The following is an 18,099-nucleotide window of genomic DNA, read 5'->3' as shown; positions in this document are numbered from 1 at the left end:
CGTCACGCACAATTTTGCAGCGAGTGGTCTAGTCACACCTATGCTTTTCAAACCCCATCAGCTACACAGACAGACACACATAATGTAAACACGGCAACATCTTTGCATGGTACCTCTAAAGTCTAGAATAAAGTTATCATGATCATGTCTTCCGTTAGACCCCAAAAACTGAATTTATGCACGCACAAGGTACTTCCTAGCAAGTGTTTCCAACTTTAAATATTTTTTGGGGGGAGAGGGAATGGGGAAGACAGGACAGAGTAAGAATCTGCAGCTAAGAAACGCCATCAAAGCAGAGTTAAAGTTCATCTTTGATTGGATGAGAACTACCTCTGCTGTTCCTCACCATACCGACTTGAAGGTTAGCACAGAAGTTATTTAGGGGGCTCCTTCCTCATAGGTTGTAATTAAGCCAGTTATGATTCTCGGGGAAAAGCGTCCAATAAGAATTAAAAAAAAAGTTTCTCTTTTACTGTGAAATAAACTTAAGTTGAAGTCGGGTCTTCAGATTCCGTCAGCCAAAAGTTCACAGGGAAATTAATCCTGTTTGGGGAGGAGCTGGCGTTTCCAGGCCTCGTTCAAGTAAACTAGTCGTTTGTAGTTGATGATAAAGAGAATGAAGTTCAGCAAGTACGTGACAACACAGATAATGCAGAATTCCTTCAGCACAAAGTATAGAATGTAGGCCAGGTACAAGGATCCTATTACAGACACTATGGAGGACATCATGAGGACTAGAGCCGCTACCGCACTTGCCGTCATACCTGGAAAGCAGAACACAGAGCAGTTACTGCTACTTTGTCTTGGTCTTGAAATCCACCTTACCAACAAGGATTCTGGCCGTAACATGGCACAATTATCATGATGAAGCATACCTTTAAAAAGATAGGTCAATGTTTTCAACAGTGAAACCAGGACGGAACAGACAGGGTTTTTTTTTTTAAACTCCTGTTAAGAGTTTACCAGCCACAGCAATAACATGCTACTCATTTTGAGCCAAACAAGCAAGCATCAATCTTAAACAAACACTAAAAGCTTCAGTAATTTTAAATCTCAGATAAGGTGTCTTCGCAGCTTAAAGTAATAACCCAACTTATTCTACTAATTATAGAGAAAGAAGTACCACAAAGCAGATGCCCCAAAATTATCATTTGATTTGTATTTACTGATTATTCACATCTGGACACATCATGGGGAAAGACTTAAATTCAGTGGTTATATCTGCAACTTCTAATAGACAAAAATGTACATCTAGCTAGCTATTAGAATCCACATAGATTATGCTACTGTGTATCTGAAGAAGGGAGCTTTGACTCTCGAAAGCTGGAAATCTCGATCTCTAAGGTACTACTGGACTCGAATCTGTTTTACTTCTTTTCCTGTTATTAAAATCTTAAATCAAGAGTCATTAAAAAAAATTCAGTGATGAAAGCTTTGAGAAACAGTGCAGATGCAAACCATCCAAACTCCTAACGCTGATTAACAGACCGCAAGTGCCCTGCAGGTTCCTGCGTTCTTCTCTCTTCCCTCTCGCGTGCAAGTTCTCTTTTCAGCAGGTGGGTAGATTACACATTTTATGGCACAGCTGCATCTAGGTCATACTGCACCCAGTGCAATGTGTCCAAGCTTCCATCCAGTTCGTACATTAAGCCTCTCTTCAACAACCAAGTTCCAATCTTTCTCCAGGCTGCTTTTTTTTTTTTAAGAGACAGTCCACCAATAGTTTTTAAAAAAACAAAAAACAAACACAGAACACATACATCAGATGGATGGCCTTCCCTTTTATGGAGCTAACAACAGTACAGTATTGCATGCAACCAATTATCATGCTGACCATGCAACCTGGGTTTGCAGCTAGCCATGGTTAGCATAAAGGTCAGCTCGTGCCCAGTGCTGCAGCGTGGTTAGCTCTGACAAGGGAAGGGAAATGCAGCGTGAGAGGGGATGGAGGGGAAAAGAGGATGGAAGAACACGCAAGTCTGAAGGGGAGGAACATAATCACACGCAGGGTGCTCCCGATCACCTAACAACGTTATTTCTGCACCAAGAAAGTGATGTTGAGTATGTTTGGGTTCACTAGGCTAAAAGACACACAGGCACAGATCATTGTGCAGTACTGTGAAGCCACAACAGAGGACATGCCTCTCCTCCAGGGAAGGCTGTACACCCCTAGCAGAGGTACTGATCCTCGTCGAAAAGATGTGCAATCACCACCCCCTTATTTAATGAAGCAGCAAAGTGCAGGACTTTGGAGCACAAGGGAGACAGACCCTATGCAAGGATAGGGAAGATATCCAGCTCCTGAGATCCACTTTACATGTAATGAAGAAGCAGTAATAGAGGACATACTGGTGACCATCCTCTTTTTGAACTTCCAACACCCCTTAGATCTAGAACTGAGACTCACAAGTGAGTCCCGTCATTCTCCTCCTTCAGATCCTTGCTCAAAAGCCGTCTTTCCCCAACCTCCCAGCTGCAGGCAGACTTTTTATTTGTTTTCTAGATTTATACCCCGCTCTACCCCAGCAAAGGCCGGGCTCAGAATGGTTGACATCACAGTAATATTTCTAACATAATCCATTATACTAGATGGTCATCTGTCAGCAATGCTGATTATGTGAACTCAGGCAGATCATGAGAGGGAGGGCAGGAAGGGTTGGCTCTCGTGGCCCTTTCTTACAAGCCCAGCGTAATGCCGACTTTGGAGTCGGGAAGCAATTTTCCTCCAGGCCAGATTGGCCAGAGATCCTGGACGGTTTTTGTTGCCATCTTCTGGGCATGTAGGGGTCACTGGGGTATGTGGAGGGTGAAGTAGTTGTGAATTTCCTGCATTGTGCAGAGGGTTGGACTAGATGACCCTGGTGGTCCCAACTCTATGATTCTATACATTAAAATACAAATATAATTCACAATTAAAACATAATCCATAAAATCTAAAACCCAGCTGGTGCCGTTTCACAGTACACTGGTCAGCAGCCAGCCCGGGGGGGGGGGGGGGAGAGAATGGTCAGAGTCCTCAGAATCCCCAGGTCGGTTAACTCGACTAAATAGGGTCACCTGGTCACCTACAGCGAGGAAGAACCTGTTACAGCCAATCAAGCTGGAGAGCTTTTGTAACTTGCAAGGGGGTTGCTTCTTTCTCTTTTTACAGGCAGGGGAGCAGCTGAGACCCATGAGTTGCTGGGGCAAACTTGACATTTCCTAGGCCACCCCGGCAACGTACAACCCAGTCTTCAGAAACCAATACATATACAAATATATACTGTGGAATCAGTTAATGTAGTAATACAACAACAATCGGTATAGTAGATAAGATTTACTTTCTTTAAGTAGATACAGCAGTTTATAACTTTTTGTCATTAACTGTATTAAATGGATAATGAGGTGGACTAATTTAGCTTTATCACATTTAGTATTATGGGGTCATGAGGGACTTGATGAGCTTGAGCACTGTCAATCTGTATATCATGTTATATATATACACATATATATGTATATATGTATGTATTATCCCCTTCCTCTTTCTTATTTCTGTACCCCTATTTTGAGAAGAAGAAAAAAGAAACCAAGTCTGCACAAAGCCCACAAGAGGAGTATAAAGGAAAAAGCACAACAACTTACCAAGTAGCATCTGTAGTACATAAAACACAAGTCCGAAAACACTGTTCGGCTGGTTTATTGCACTGTCCTTCCCAAATATGGAGCCCAGCAGGCCGAACCCTCGACCCCATCTGCAAGACAATGGACCAAACACTCTACATTGTAAGAATTGGCTTCTTTTGCTTCCCGTTTCAATCAGCCTGAAAAGCAGCGATGGTTAAATCTGATCACATACAGGCTGGGCAGCCATGCCCCGCACCCCATACCTCACCCACCCCCAAGAAAAGTATCCTGCGTAGCTCAAGTCCGGAAAACTGCCCAAGAACGCTCTGGGTTAACGCGCCAATTGGCTTCATGAGTGAGCCTGTACAAACAAGATGCTATCGGTCATGTAACAGTACAAACAAAGCACTATCTTCCCCCGAATAACACATCGTTGAAAATACGTTGAACTGGTATAGATCTGAAATATACACAGGAGTTATTGTTCTATAATACCGATGATGGTCTTACACAAAAATATTCACACACATTTTGAGGAAAACCTGTCTTAAACTACTTTACTCATTTCAAAAGACTGTCTTTTGTAGGGGTTTTCAGTGCTTCCCAAATTTTCCAATTTTTCCATTAGCAAATCATCAGGAAAAAGGAACAAACTTTTCCAGTTTTTTATTTAGAAGAAGGAGTTGGTTTTTATATGCTGACTTTCTCTACCACTTAAGGAAGAATCAAACTGGCTTACAATTACCTTCCCTCCCCCTCCCCACGACAGACACCCTGTGAGGTAGGTGGGGTGGAGAGAGCTCTAAGAGAGCTGTGACTAGCCAAAGGTCACCCAGTTGGCTTCATGTGTAGGAGTGGGGAAGCAAACCTGGTTCTCCAGACCAGAGTCCACCGCTCCAAACCACTGCTCTTAACCGTTACACCACGCTGGCTCCCTTTAGTCTTCACATCTGTGAACTAAAAGGGTGGGTGCTTTCAGTGGCAGATTATCGGGGGTGGAGAAATGGCAATCTCCTGCCACACCCCATCTTTCACACTTGACTCCCTGTAAGATTTCCAGCCCGCATACCGAACCTGGCAGGAGCACAACCCTCCCAGTATGGAATGAAGGGGCCCCATGGAGGGTCCTCCAAAGGGGCAGGTTCCCTTACATTAACAACCCATTACAACCAAGGAAAAGGTACAGAGAAATTTAAACAGCTTAAGAAAAGAACTGGGCCTCTTCAACACAGCGAGTATCACAGTCTGCTGCGCTCATGAACTTCCCAGCAACAGAATCAGCATTTTTCCCCTTAAGCATCACTTCTGATGAGACATCTAAGTCTGGCGATTTTCCTGGGGACTAAAAAGGAGGCACCAATTGTGAACAAGGTTCTGCTAATCATGCCATAGAGCTGGCAAGATTGTGGGGATAATTCCAAGCAATCTAAAGCAGCCGAATTCCAGCCCGCAGATTGTTTGTCTGTCATCTGCCCCGGTTCTCCATTAAAAGATCTTGCAATTGTGATGGGTTTCTGACAACCTGGGGGTCTCAATGTGCTCCTTGGGGGTCTCAATGAGCTCCCATTAAGAAGAAGAGTTGGTTTTTATATGCTGAATTTCTCTGCTTTTTTAAGGAGACTCAAACCAGCTTACAATCTCCTTCCCTTCCTCTCCCCACAACAGACACCTTGTGAGGTAGGTGAGGCTGACAGCTCTAAGAGAACTGTGACTAGCCCAAGGTCACCCAGCTGGCTTCATGTGTAGGAGTGGGGAAACAAACACAGTTCACCAGATTAGAGTCCGCCACTCATGTGGAGAAGTGGGGAATCAAACCCGGTTCTCCAGATTAAAGTCCACCGCTCTTAACCACTACACCACACTGGATCTCAGCGCTATGCAACCTGTGACTCACCAGGGGACAAAATATGGCTTTTTAAAAAAGGACAATTAAATCTTTACGGCAAATCATGTCAAAGGAGTTGGTGGGATGCTAGACTAACCAGTACATGAAGGGATTGAAAGGACTTCTTAGAGGTGCTTTACACAAAGGGAAATGAGAGAAGTGAACAGTGGCTAGTAATCAAAGTAGGAATCACACAGTACTCGAAGCCAGTGCACTAAAACAATTACACAGGGCGCTCCTGTGTGTATTTATGACTTATTGTGAAATTCTGCATGTCCTACTTCCTGATGAACGACTCACAAGTGCTAGTGTTTGCCCTGTAGACGAGTTGTGAATAATCAACCAACATGCTGAACAGCTAGATTTCAGTAGCACCTTAAAGACCTGCAAGATATTCAGGGTATGAGCTTTTGAGAGGCAAAGCTCCCTTTGTCAGAAACCTCTGACTTGTGAAATCTCATACCTCAAAACTTGAGTTGGTCTCTAAGGTGCTATTGAACTTGAAAGCCAGCTGTTCTACTGAAGACCAACACGACTAACCTCTGAAATTAAACTGTACGTCTTCTGTTATGCAAATGGGATTTCTTATACAGGCTCTCTGCTGATCTCTTGCGCTGAATTTTGACATAGTCTGGCTCTTTAATCATAAAAGTTTGTTGACCCCTGCCTTCACTCGAGGCTCTCCCCTGATGCAACGCACACACGTAAAACCTGCAAGCCCTCCCTTACCCCTCCCCCATGCACACCCAGTGGCCTACTGCATGTAAAGTCAGCAGTCGAGCTCCACAAGGGGAGACTCCTGCCAGAGCATGCAGTGCTGTTTGCACTGGGGAGCAAGAGGTTAAGCCGTCCTTTGCCCCTATACGATGACACACACAGAAATTAATCTGCTGGAAGAGCGTATGCTGGTGCCTCCATTGGATCAAAATACAGCCCATAGCTGCAGGCCGATTTTTAAGAGACAATCCTCCAGCATCATCAGCCAGCCACCTCTCGGTTCCCCCACCTAGACTTCCACCCCTGTGGATTATTTTTGAACAGCCCCATCAAGGTGCATGTTACTTTACAGCGAAACAAGATGGCAGGTCCTGTCCTGAAGAGTTTCAGTCTAAAAACAACTGAAATAGAGGAGATGAGGGAACAAGAGGCAAGCAAAAGGCAAGCAAGAAGAATCTGTGTCCAGTTTAAGGCCAGGCCTGTATCACTAGTCTGAAGTCTCCCAGATGCTGCTTTCTTTCCTTCCTGGGCACAGTAGAGACTCCCAACCTAGAACAAGGCTTCCTTTCTCCCAGCTCAAACTAGGCCATGGTCATGACTCACTACATCTTTCTGTGGATCTCCATCAACTCCACATACACCAAACACCAGCCGCCTAGGCAACTGGTCCACACTTCCACCAAGGTGCGCATATGTCAGCTCTTTCCTGCGGTTCAAAAATCTTCCAAGTTTAAAAGCTACGCAGCATCGGGCAGAACGTTTCAAGTGTGGAAGATACCAAACGCCTGCAGACATTTTGCCACGATGCTTTGTGGATGCTAAGGTTCAGCAGTTGATTGGCGATAGCCAACTAATGGTGTATACAACACCATCTCTTGTGGTCAACTTTACCTTGAGCGCAGGCCTGGAAGGAGAGAAGAGCCAGCTGCCTGTAGAAGTCAGAATTGCTTCCAGGTGATCACATGAACACATGAAGCTGCCTTATATAGAATGAAGTAGGGAAAGTGGCTTTAAAACGACTACACCATTTATTTATTTGGTACCTTTTTATCCCAGCCTTCCTCCAAGGAACTCAGGATGGCATACATCATTCTCCCTTCTTCTATTTTATCATCACAACAACCCGGTGTGGCAGGTTAGGCCGAGAGCATGATTGGTCCATGGTCGCCTAGGAGCTTTGTGGCAGATTGGGGATTTGAACTTGGGCCTCCCAGATCACCCTCTGCCACTCTAACCACTGTACCACACCAGCTCTGTACTACCTGGCTAACTGGGTTAGTTTTGAGCGTAACTAAAGAAGTTGCACAAGTGAGAGCATAAAAAATGTACAGGCAGACAACCATCTGATGTGAGTAGCACAGTGTTCAGTGCATAAAAAAATTATACAGCTTTCCAAATAAGAGACGTGTCCAGCAGCAGGGAAGTAGCACACAGCCACTCTGTATCACTTTGGCAAAAGAATCACACGCCACTTCCTGAATGCAGTTTTTCAAGCAAAGTACACCTTTCCCCAAAAAGCCAAAACAGCTGACTTGTGGCACAGAAGGCAAATTAATTTATTGAGGCATAAACTGGCATGAGTTAAGACCCACTTCGTCAGGCAATATGAAAATGATGTGTCCTCTGCCGCAACAAAGATTTATTTTTTAAGGTGCCACAAGATTCTTTGTTATTTTTGCTGCTGCAGAGAAAAACAGCTTTCCCTTTGGAGTAAGAATCCAGGTTATTTTATGTTTCCTAGGCACTTGTTTGCATTAACCCTTTCTGGCAGGGTTAATGGGAGCTTTCATGAGTTACAGCTCCCTTCTTCAGACAGGTAGAATGTGAGTCCATCTATCCTTTAGTAGAGAAAAGTGAGCATAGAAGAGCTCATACCCTGCTAGAAATTTTGTTAGTCTTTAAAGCAGGGATGGGGAACCTCAGGCCAGGGGGCCGTATGCGGCCCCGAGGACATTTTTTGTGGCCCTCGGGAGCTCTGGGAACCCTGCCGCGGAGGCGGGGCGCAGGGCAGCCCTCCCCGAGGGTGTTCCTGGGGCCACGGCTTACAGCGCCCTTGCAGTGCCCTTTGGACTTCCTCTCACCGACTGTCGGTTGTTGGTCGGCGAGAGGGGAGAGGGAGGGACGCTTCCCCCAAGGCTGCCCCCTACAGCTGCGGCGTGCAGGAACGCTGCGGCACATTGTAAGCCCCTCTCGCTGCCTGTTGACTGTTGAGCAGCGGGGGGAGGGGAGAGGCTGGCGGCTCCCGGCGGCAGAGCATGCATGCGGGAGCCGACTGGGCTTGGGGGGGGGGCTTTTATGGACTCTGGGGGGGGAGCGCATGGAGACTGGGGCCCGGTTGCTTGGGGCTCCGTGCGCCGCCGGGTGTGTGTGTGTGGGGGAAGTGGGGAGACTGGGGCCCGGTAGCGCAGGCCGGTATGCGCGGGTGTGTGTGTGGGGGGAGGCTTTTCTCTTTTTTCTTCCTCTTTTTCTGTCACTCTTTCTCCTTTCTCTCCCTCTCTTTCTGTCTCTTTCTTTGTCTCCCTCCATCCTTTTTTTTTCTTCCCCTCCGTCCTTTTCTTTCTTTCTCTCTTTCTCTTCCTCCCTCCCTTTTCCTCTTTCTCTGTTTTCCTTCCTCCCTTGCCAATCGACTGTGGGCTGCGCCCCCCTGGCGCCTTGTTTTCTGGGGCCCACCGCTGGCTGCCCTCCCACCTGGGAGGGGGGAGCTGGGGCGCCCTGCAGGCCTTCTCTGTGTGGCCTCCCCTGGGGTTGCCAACCTCCAGGTGGTGGCTGGAGACCTGGCAACCCTAGCCTCTCTCCTCCCCATGGGAGTTCTACACCTGGTATGGCTCCCGAAAGATGTTATAAATGTGCAAATGGCCTTGGCAGGAAAAAGGTTCCCCACCCCTGCTTTAAAGTGCTACTGGACTCTTCCTCTTTTCTACTGCTATGGACAGACAAACGTAGCTACCCATCGTGATCCAATTCCTTTGTGGCAGTTCCTTACTCCTGAAGAGGACACTTCTCTCACTGTCACCCTGAACACCTAAATACCTTCCCAGCCCAAGTCCACCCCTCCAAGCTGCTCACTTCTAACCCATAGCACAAGTTCCTGCTTTAGTAACATGGCTGCCACACTGATCTACCATTCCCAGCCCCAAGGTGTCACACTCTCGTCCTTGCAGACTAAACTCTATAAATATCTCTGTTCATCCAGTCAGGCTTGACAGATGCCACCAGACACAAGGTCCATCGCTAAGCTCCGATCCACAAAGCCTGTACAGTAGGAAACCGAGCCAAAACCAAAAGTCAAATGCTAACAAGCCCAGTCACACCCCTGCCAGTGAAAGCAACCTTACCCCATTCCTCTCCTTCTCATACTTCAATGCATTAACAACCACACCCTCTTCCTGTTAGAAAATCCAAAACCATATCCTCATTGTTCTAGACACTGAGGTGAACACGCCCCATTTACCCAACCCCTCTGCCCTCACTGTCCGCAATTTATCTTCACACCCAAACTTATTGTCAGAAACCCACTCCTCAACTGGCTGAGAAAACAGAGAAGCTAAATTCAGTGCATGGGCAAAGACACAATACATTTAGACAAAGTTGTTCCTTCTCTGCATCCTCTCTATACCCACAATTGATGCAAAAAGCTAAATAGAGCTGACTCTTCTCTTTTTAGTAATTAAGGCCTTCCCTTCATTGAACTTACTTTTTATTACCTTTTCAGACTTCCCAACCTTTACAATGAAAACAACTTCCCTAACGTCACCGTGAAGTCATCCTTACTAACATACCAATCCTCCAATCCGACCCACAGTTATTTCATCCTCCTATAGCACTAACAACAATAACGCTGTAGAGTGCACATATCTTACCTCCATCATCAAAAGCCCTACCTGGGAAGTCCACAAGCTTTTACCGCACCAGCAGTTGAGACGAACACGACAATTCTATACAAACTTATCTGTAAAGTTAAACGTTTAACTTGTTTGAGCGAAGATGCGCAGCATCACGCTGCAAGTTATAAACTGGGCCTAGGGTTGCTAGGTCCCTCTTTGAAACCAGCAGGAGGTTTTTGGGGCAGAGCCTGAGGAGGGCTGGGTTTGGGGAGGGACTCAAATGCCATAGAGTCCAATTGCCAAACTGGCCATTTTCTCCATGGGAACTGATCTCTATCGGCTGCAGATCAGTTGTAATAGCAGGAGATCTCCAGCTAGGACCTGGAGGTTGGAAACCCTAACTGGGCCCCACCCACTTCAGTTCCAACCTCACCACTGCCACAGGCTCTCTGAGCACCCCTCCCTCATGCTATAGGGAAGAATATTCCCAGTTCACCTTAAAAACCTGCCGTATGAGATACAGCAAGCACTAGCCACACATTGGGTATTATTATGACTATTCTTCCCAGAGTGCAAACCAGAGGTGGCTAAGAGACAGCAGCTGGAGCCTACGTACTCGGGTCATAGGGCTGCCAACTTCCAGGTACTAATACCATCAATAACAGCACGAGGCTCGTAGTGTATATCATCAAGTTTACTGACTAACTAGTAGAAAGTAAGAACAGTTGAAAAACATATGTAACAACGAAACTAAGGTGTATAATGATAATAAATCAAATATCCCCCAGTGGGGTAACATCACCAATGTCCAGAAAAGAAAAGTCCATTTGAAGAAGGGTTGCGTCACCCTGTTCTTGGAACTCCAAGTGAAGTAAAGGTTGCGTCACCTCGCGTTGGTAAGTTAAAGAAGAAATGGGTTATATTCACCCATTTATATTCATCCCCACTGGGGGATATTTGATTTATTATCGTTATCCACATTAGTTTCGCTGTTACGTATGTTTTTCAACTGTTCTTACTTTCTACTAGTCACTCAGTAAACTTGATGATATATACTACGAGCCTCGTGCTGTTGTTGATGGTATTAATACTTTTATTCTGCATAGGTTTTTTGTCTCGTCAGATAACTTCCAGGTACTAGCTGGAGATCTCCTGCTATTGCAACTGATCTCCAGCCGACAGAGATCAGTCCCCCTGGAGAAAATGGCCCCTATGGCAATTGGACTCTATAGCGTTGAAGTCCCTCCCCTCCCCAAACCCTCTCCTCCTCAGGCTCCGCCCCAAAAACCTCCCGCCGGTGGCGAAGAGGGACCTGGCAACCGTATCGGGTCACCTAGCCAGGGCCCGTTCGCTAAGAGGCTCCCTCTTCAGGCCTCCAGGTTCTGCCCCCCTCGGCTGGCACTTCCCAATGCCAACGAGCGGCTATGGGTCCATGCCCGGAAGCCTCCTTGCGGGGAGCGCGTGGCCCACCCCGGGGGGGGAGGGGAGGCGCCCCCCCGCACAAACCCAAAGGCCCGCCCGGGCGGCCTGACCTGGAGGCGATGGCGGCGGAGCAGCGGACCCGCTCGCTGAGGTCGCAGAGCGACCGGTAGTGGAGGTCGCGCCCCTTCTCGCGCTCCAGGTGGCAGGCGTAGAGGGAGAGCGCGATGCCCGCCAGGCACACGGCGTAGCGGGCCACCCGCTCCCAGCGCGGCACCGACACTCGCAGCAGGACGGGCGCCGCCATCTTAGCCCTGCCCTGCCCTGCCTCCCCGGCGGACGCGGCAGAGGACTGGCTCGCGAGGTGAGGACGCTGCGCCACGCACGCCCCTCGCCCATTGGCTGGCGCGGGGGGAAGCCGCGCCCCTCCACCTCGTCCTTCCCCTCCCTCCGCCCGGGGACGTGGCGTCCCGCTGCCAAGGGCCACCAGCGGACCGGGCGGGCGACCAATCGCAGGGCGCGCACATGAGGGCTTTACGCAGACGAGCCCCGCCCACTTACGCTGCCGAAGCGGGGGGGGGGGATAACGAGGTTTACGCGCGCCTGTGTTTGGATTGGGAAGCGCAAGAAGGGGGCGTGGTTTCTCGTGTGCGTTCTCTCTCCCTTAGTGTCATTCAGTGGCTGAAGCAAGGCGCCGGTTCGAATCCCGTTGCTACCATAGCCTATAATAGTAGAAAAGGGCAAGAGTTCAGTAACACCTTAAAGACTAACAAAAATATTTTCTGGTAGGGTATGATACCCTACCAGAAAATATTTTTGTTAGTCTTTAAGGTGCTACTGGACTCTTGCCCTTTTCTACTACTCATACCCTACCAGAAAATGTTTTTGTTAGTCTTAAAGGTGCTACTGGACTCTTGCCCTTTTCTACTACTGCAGACAGACTAACACGGCTACCCACTGGGAATAACCTATAATGTTAGCGGGTGCTATGATTTTCCAAAATGCAAAAAGCCTCTTTGAGGAGCATTCTAAGAAGAAGAGGAGTTGGTTTTCATATGCCGACTTTCTCTACCACTTAAGGCAGAATCAAACCGGCTTACAATCACCTTCCCTTCCTCTCCCCACAACAGACACCCTGTGAGGTAGGAGGGACTGAGAGAGTGTGACTAGCTCAAGGTCACCCAGCTGGTTTAATGTGTAGGAGTGGGGGACAAATCCACCAGATTAGCCTCCGCCGCTCATCTGGAGGAGTGGGGAATCAAACCTGGTTCTCCAGATCAGAGTCCACCAAACCACCGCTCTTAACCACTACACCACGCTGGCTCTAAGGGCTGTTTTTATATATAGCTCTAGGGATTGAATATAATTCTCCTTCGCTTTACCCTCATAACGATCCTGTGTGGTAGACTGACAGTAGAATTGCCAGGTCCCCCCTGGCCACTGGTGGGTGTGGGTAGGGTTGACAGCTCCAGGTTGGGAAATTCTTGGAGATTTGGGGATGAAGCCTGGGGAGGACAGGGACCTTAGTGTGGTACAATGCTATAGAGTCCACCCTTTAAAGCATCCGTTTTCTCCAGAACAACTGATCTCTGTGGTCTGGAGATGAGCCGTAATTCCAGGGGATTCCCACATCCCACCTGCAGGCTGGAATCCCTGACAGCCAGTGACTGGCCCAGTGAAATTCATAACTGGGGATTTGAATTCAGGTCTCCCAAGTTCAGCACTCGAACCGCTGCATTGTGCCACACTGAAAAGCAGCTTATATTAGGCAAAAAAATTACAATATGATATAGTGCAAATATGTATGAGATCGTTTTATGATGTAACTTAAGCAAAAGGGCCACAGGACTATACCCTGAGTGCCACCCAAAATGTACACATACATAAGATATAACTATTAATATTAAATATATAATTATCACCTCTATTCATTACTAGATTACTTCTAAGCATTTAGGGTGGTCTCTCCCTGAAGTGAAGAGCTTCTCACTCAGAACGAGGCACAGCATCTCAGGTGAGAGAATTAGATTCCCAAGACACTTAGAAGAGAGCAACCTGGCTATGGTTCTAGCAGGGGAGCGCAGCTGTCGTATACCCTTGACCGAAGAACGGTACACTCCTTCTATCTGGAATGGTCGTCCTCTTCCACCGAGCACACAGCTGTGGGAGGGACGCACATGGAGTGGTGAGGGAGGTAGGGGACACCCATCTTGCCAGCCAGATCAACCCTGGCGATCAATGGGGTGACAGTTGTCGCAGTTTCGGTCACACCCATTGAGCTCACTGCTGCTAGTTACTGCTCTGGCAAGTCCTTTTACTTTTAAAATGTTATTCTATTTTGTACTGGCCGGTTTTATCTGCATGACATGATCTTTACATGGTCCTGATTTGTTAGGCTGAACTAACAATAGCTGGAGAAGTAACTTGATGTCACAGCCAGATCACCCTCACATCCACCTGGCTATGCAGAAAGGGGAGTGAAACCACTGCCACCCTACTGTGGCCAGTTTGCGCTTTTAGTGAGTGACAGCTGTGATAATGGTGGTTGTACTCTCTCTTCTTTGTGCCCAGCGTGCTCTCCTGACTACTGCCCAGGCACTGGGATGCCAGTGCAGAAGGTACAGAGAAGGGGGGGGGTGTTGGAGAGGATGAGCCCTTCCACCTCTGGTATCAAGCTTGCAGCTCAGGGAGGGAGGCTTGTGGGCTCCCTGTCTGCCAGTGGCTGCCAAACAAGTTCAGCCAGGTTGTCGAGAAGCACCTGGCTGCACTAGGTGAGTACAAATCCCCCAGGCCAGATAGTGTGCACCCGAGAGTGTTCAAAGAACTTTCTGGAGAATCTATCATCTCAAAGAGCCGCATACAGTTCCTGAGTGACTTTTATTGCTGCTACACTACGCTGACTCAAGAAAGCATAGTTCCTAGAGCATTCGTACCTTCCAGCATTTCACAGACCACAATTGTAACACCCCCATTCTCAGACCTGTCCTGAATACCCAAATGACCACAGAAGATGCTAGATCTTTTTCTGTGCACACCTACAGGCCACCTGAAACTCAAGGGAGAGAAAGAAGAGAAAGAGAAGGTAGCAAAAGATTTTATTTCCTATCTGTGTATGATTCTGTGCACGGAAGCTGTCATCTGGCATAGGTTCCAAGCATCTAGGCACCTGATAGCTTTCAGACCTATAGAAACCAGGAGGCTTGGTGTTCTAGGAAGGATGGTGGCTGAGGCCACATGGGAACCCAAAGAAGTGAATCCAAGTAAAAATCCAATAAAATGATCCTGGAAAGAGACCAGGGGGAAAGCATGTGGAAGGAGCCCCTCAAGGGAAGGGGCTGAGAAAGGAGGTTCATGATAGTTAGGCAAGACAACAGAGTGTTGTGCTGTCGAGCACTTTGATTGGATTGAAATGCTTAAAATAACAGTCAAATAATAGAATAATCCCCGGCATCTTCAGCTAAAAGGATCAGGTGGGAGGCAATGTGAAAGAAGAAGAGGAGTTGGTTTTTATAAGCCGACTTTCTCTACTTTGATTTTAAGGAGAATCAAATCAGTTTACAATCCCCTTCCCGTCCTCTCCCCACAACAGACACCCTGTGAGGTAGGTGGGGCTGAGAGAGTTCAGAGAGAACTGTAACTAGCCCAAAGTCACCCAGCTGGAGGAGCGGGGGAACCAACCCGGCTCACCAGATTAGAGTCCGCTGCTCTTAACCACTACACCACGCTGGCTCTCCATCCAAGACCCTGGACAGCTACTGTTCATCTGACTAGACAGTATTGACTTAGCCCAATGAACTCGATTCAGAATAATAGTTTCAGAGCTGGATTTCCTGGACAATTTCTTCCTGCAATTTCCCTTGAGCCAGGCTCCCTCTTCTCCTGTTCTGCATAGGGTAAGTTGGCCATTGTTTCTTCCTGGCTAACATTACATCACATAAAGCAGCTTGTTCCTTCCTTTTCTCCCACAGTACTAACCTCCTTTTTCTTGTGAATATTCTCCAATACAAGCCCCAGATAAGGGCTGGCTAGAAACCTGAGTTTGTCACAACACGGAGTAGAAAATAATGTCAGCAACATGAAAGTCATGCCAACAATGGGAAGGACGGGACTGCGAGACCCCCATATTTCTCTCTGCAGGGCAGTCAGAACTTTAACCCATGCTGAGGGAAGTCTGAGGCTGCCCAATAGGAGCAGACCTTGAGATGAACTTGAACCCAAGTGACAGAGCAAAGACATCAATTTTTAACTAATTGGATTCTCGCAGTGAGTCTCTAGTTTCTGTCTCCCCATCTGGGCTTGGCTGGAGCCCTTCCACATCACCAGTTCTTCCTGTGTGCCTTTTGTTCCTTGGAACAAAGAGGGCTCTGACGGCATCATTTGCCCTATGAATGTCATCGTTGTTCAAGTTGGCTGTTCCATAGGCCTTTGGAAAACGATGGAGGTGAATATTCTATGGATTCACTGCACCATCTGCTAATGATCACCGATGGTGCACAGAAAGGGCTGACCAGCAGTGATGAGAATCTGACAGTGTATTTTAATTATCCAGGTTTTGTGATGTTACTAGAACTGTGTCATACAATGGAGGATTATTCGTGCAGGATATATATATATATAATTCGTGCAGGAGATTATATATATATATATATATATATATATATATATATATATATATATATATATATATATATATATATATATATATATATGAGAGAGAGAGAGAGAGAGAGAGAGAGAAAGAAAGAAAGAAAGAAAGAAAGAAAGAAAATAATTATCAAACCAGCTTACAATCTCCTTCCCTTCCCCTCCCCACAGCAGACACCTTGTGAGGTAGGTGGGGCTGAGAGAGCTGTGACTAGCCCAAGGTCACCCAGCTGGCTTCATGTGTAGGAGTGGGGAAACAAACACAGTTCACCAGATTAGAGTCCGCCGTTCATGTGGAGGACTGGTGAAATAAAACCCGGTTCTCCAGATTAAAGTCCACCGCCCTTAACCACTACACCATGCTGGATCTCAGTGCTATGCAACCTGTGGCTCACTAGAGGACAAAATATGGCTGTAACTTGCCCAAGGTCACCCAGCTGGCTTCATGTGGAGGAGTGGGGAAATGAATCTAGTTCACCAGATTAGCCTCCGCCGCTCATGTGGAGGAGTGGGGACTCAAACCCGGTTCTCCAGATCAGAGTCCACCGCTCCAAACCACCACTCTTAACCACTACACCACATTGGCTCAAGGAAGATCCCCTGTATACTCCCATTTGACATTTAACAGAAGTTGCACAAGTGTGCTTATATTCAGCCGTCATTCGTTTCAATAGAGCTTTGCGCAGAACTTGGAGACTGTCATGGCGGATTGTACTTTTCCCATGGCCCGACGGAATAGCAGGTGCATACAGCTTGTTTTTGTGTTGTCGTTTTTAATGTTATACACCGTAGAATATGAAATGCCCATTAAAAGCAATGATCCAACAATTACCAAAATGTATGCCAAAATACTTCATAGGTCTATTGAGGTGGGACCAGCCAAGAATAGTTAACAAAAAGCCTTCTGGAACAAGCAGGTTTTACAGGCTTTGTTGAACGCTTGCATAGACAATGCCTGACATGGCTCCATTCTCTAGAAGACAAGCTGGTATAGAAAGCACAGGGTCTGGTTGGCGGCAGATAAACTTGGCGGGCAGAGGGTACGGCCAGAAGGGGCTGCTGAGTGTGTCTCAATTGGCAAGTGGGTGCATATGAGAAGACATGATCCTTCGGGTATATGGGTCCCAGCACCTTGAATTGAGCCCAGAAGCAAATTGGAAGCCAATGTTTCAAATCAGCACAGGAACAATAAGTACAACAACTATATTGTGTTTAAACAAGAAAATCTCAAACAACATGTAATCAATTCTGCTGCTGGCTACACTTGGGAGTATCCTACGGGAACTAATGAATTGATTACATGTTGTTTGAGATTTTCTTACGTTGGAAACTTGAATAGAATTGGGGCTGAAGAAATTTTATTGAAACGGCCGTCCCCCATCTACACCTTCTATTATGAAGATCCAATGATACATGTACCTTATGGACTTTTTAAAAAAAAAGAATTTCTTACAAATATATTAAGAAAACTATATTGCATTGAGACTGCATCAAACATGGATTGTGTACTTTTGTATATATTTGTAATAAGCGTTACTTGTGTGTATTCCCACTTGCTTGTTTTTGCATGTTTAAACACAATATAGTTGTTTCCTTGTACTTATTGTTCCTGTGCTGTTTTCCAAACCTTGCGGTATTGGCACGGAAGTGCTTTGTTTTTTGGAATGTTTCAAATTAGGCTGGATGTCTGTCTGCGCAGCTTTCAGTGGTGCCTGAAACCTCGGCGCGTAGACGGCATTTTTGGGGAAGGGAAAGTATTTGACATTTTGTTCTAGGTTGGTATGTTTTAAATTTGTATTTGTAAGCTGCCTTGAGCCACAAAGGAAAAGCAAGGTATAAATGTTTTGATATTTATATTGACTAATTGGTGGTATCGTTGAAAGTGTTTATTTTTGCTGCCGCAGAAACATGGTATAGCTATTTTAATAAATATTGCGCCGCCACATTCGGAAAGGGATGCTTCTGCGTTGTCTCGGCCATAGGATTATAGACTTTCCTGTTGATTAT

At 46.8% G+C, this 18,099-nt stretch overlaps 1 protein-coding gene across 1 annotated transcript; it reads right to left on the bottom strand.

Moving 5' to 3' along the window:
* Positions 1–483: 483 nt before the first annotated feature.
* On the bottom strand, positions 484–11,788 carry VKORC1L1 (vitamin K epoxide reductase complex subunit 1 like 1). Its single transcript, XM_056865346.1, has 3 exons — positions 11,562–11,788; positions 3,622–3,731; positions 484–764 (listed from the first exon to the last, which is right to left on the bottom strand). The coding sequence occupies exons 1-3, from the start codon at positions 11,753–11,755 to the stop codon at positions 538–540; spliced, it is 531 nt and encodes a 176-aa protein (XP_056721324.1). The 5' UTR covers positions 11,756–11,788; the 3' UTR covers positions 484–537.
* Between the last annotated feature and the right edge of the window lie 6,311 nt (positions 11,789–18,099).

The sequence above is a fragment of the Euleptes europaea genome, chromosome 19 (assembly GCF_029931775.1).
Source record: "Euleptes europaea isolate rEulEur1 chromosome 19, rEulEur1.hap1, whole genome shotgun sequence".
NCBI classification, from domain to species: domain Eukaryota; kingdom Metazoa; phylum Chordata; class Lepidosauria; order Squamata; family Sphaerodactylidae; genus Euleptes; species Euleptes europaea.
This window is presented reverse-complemented; position numbering and strand designations above follow the sequence as displayed.

Coding starts and splice junctions, on each gene's coding strand:
- VKORC1L1 (XM_056865346.1), bottom strand. CDS start 11,755: ATGGCGGCGCCCGTCCTGCTGCGAGTGTCGGTGCCGCGCTGGGAGCGG. Junction 3,732..11,561: donor TCCGCCGCCATCGCCTCCAG/GTCAGGCCGCCC, acceptor ATTGTCTTGCAG/ATGGGGTCGAGGGTTCGGCC. Junction 765..3,621: donor TGTACTACAGATGCTACTTG/GTAAGTTGTTGT, acceptor TCTGCTTTCCAG/GTATGACGGCAAGTGCGGTA.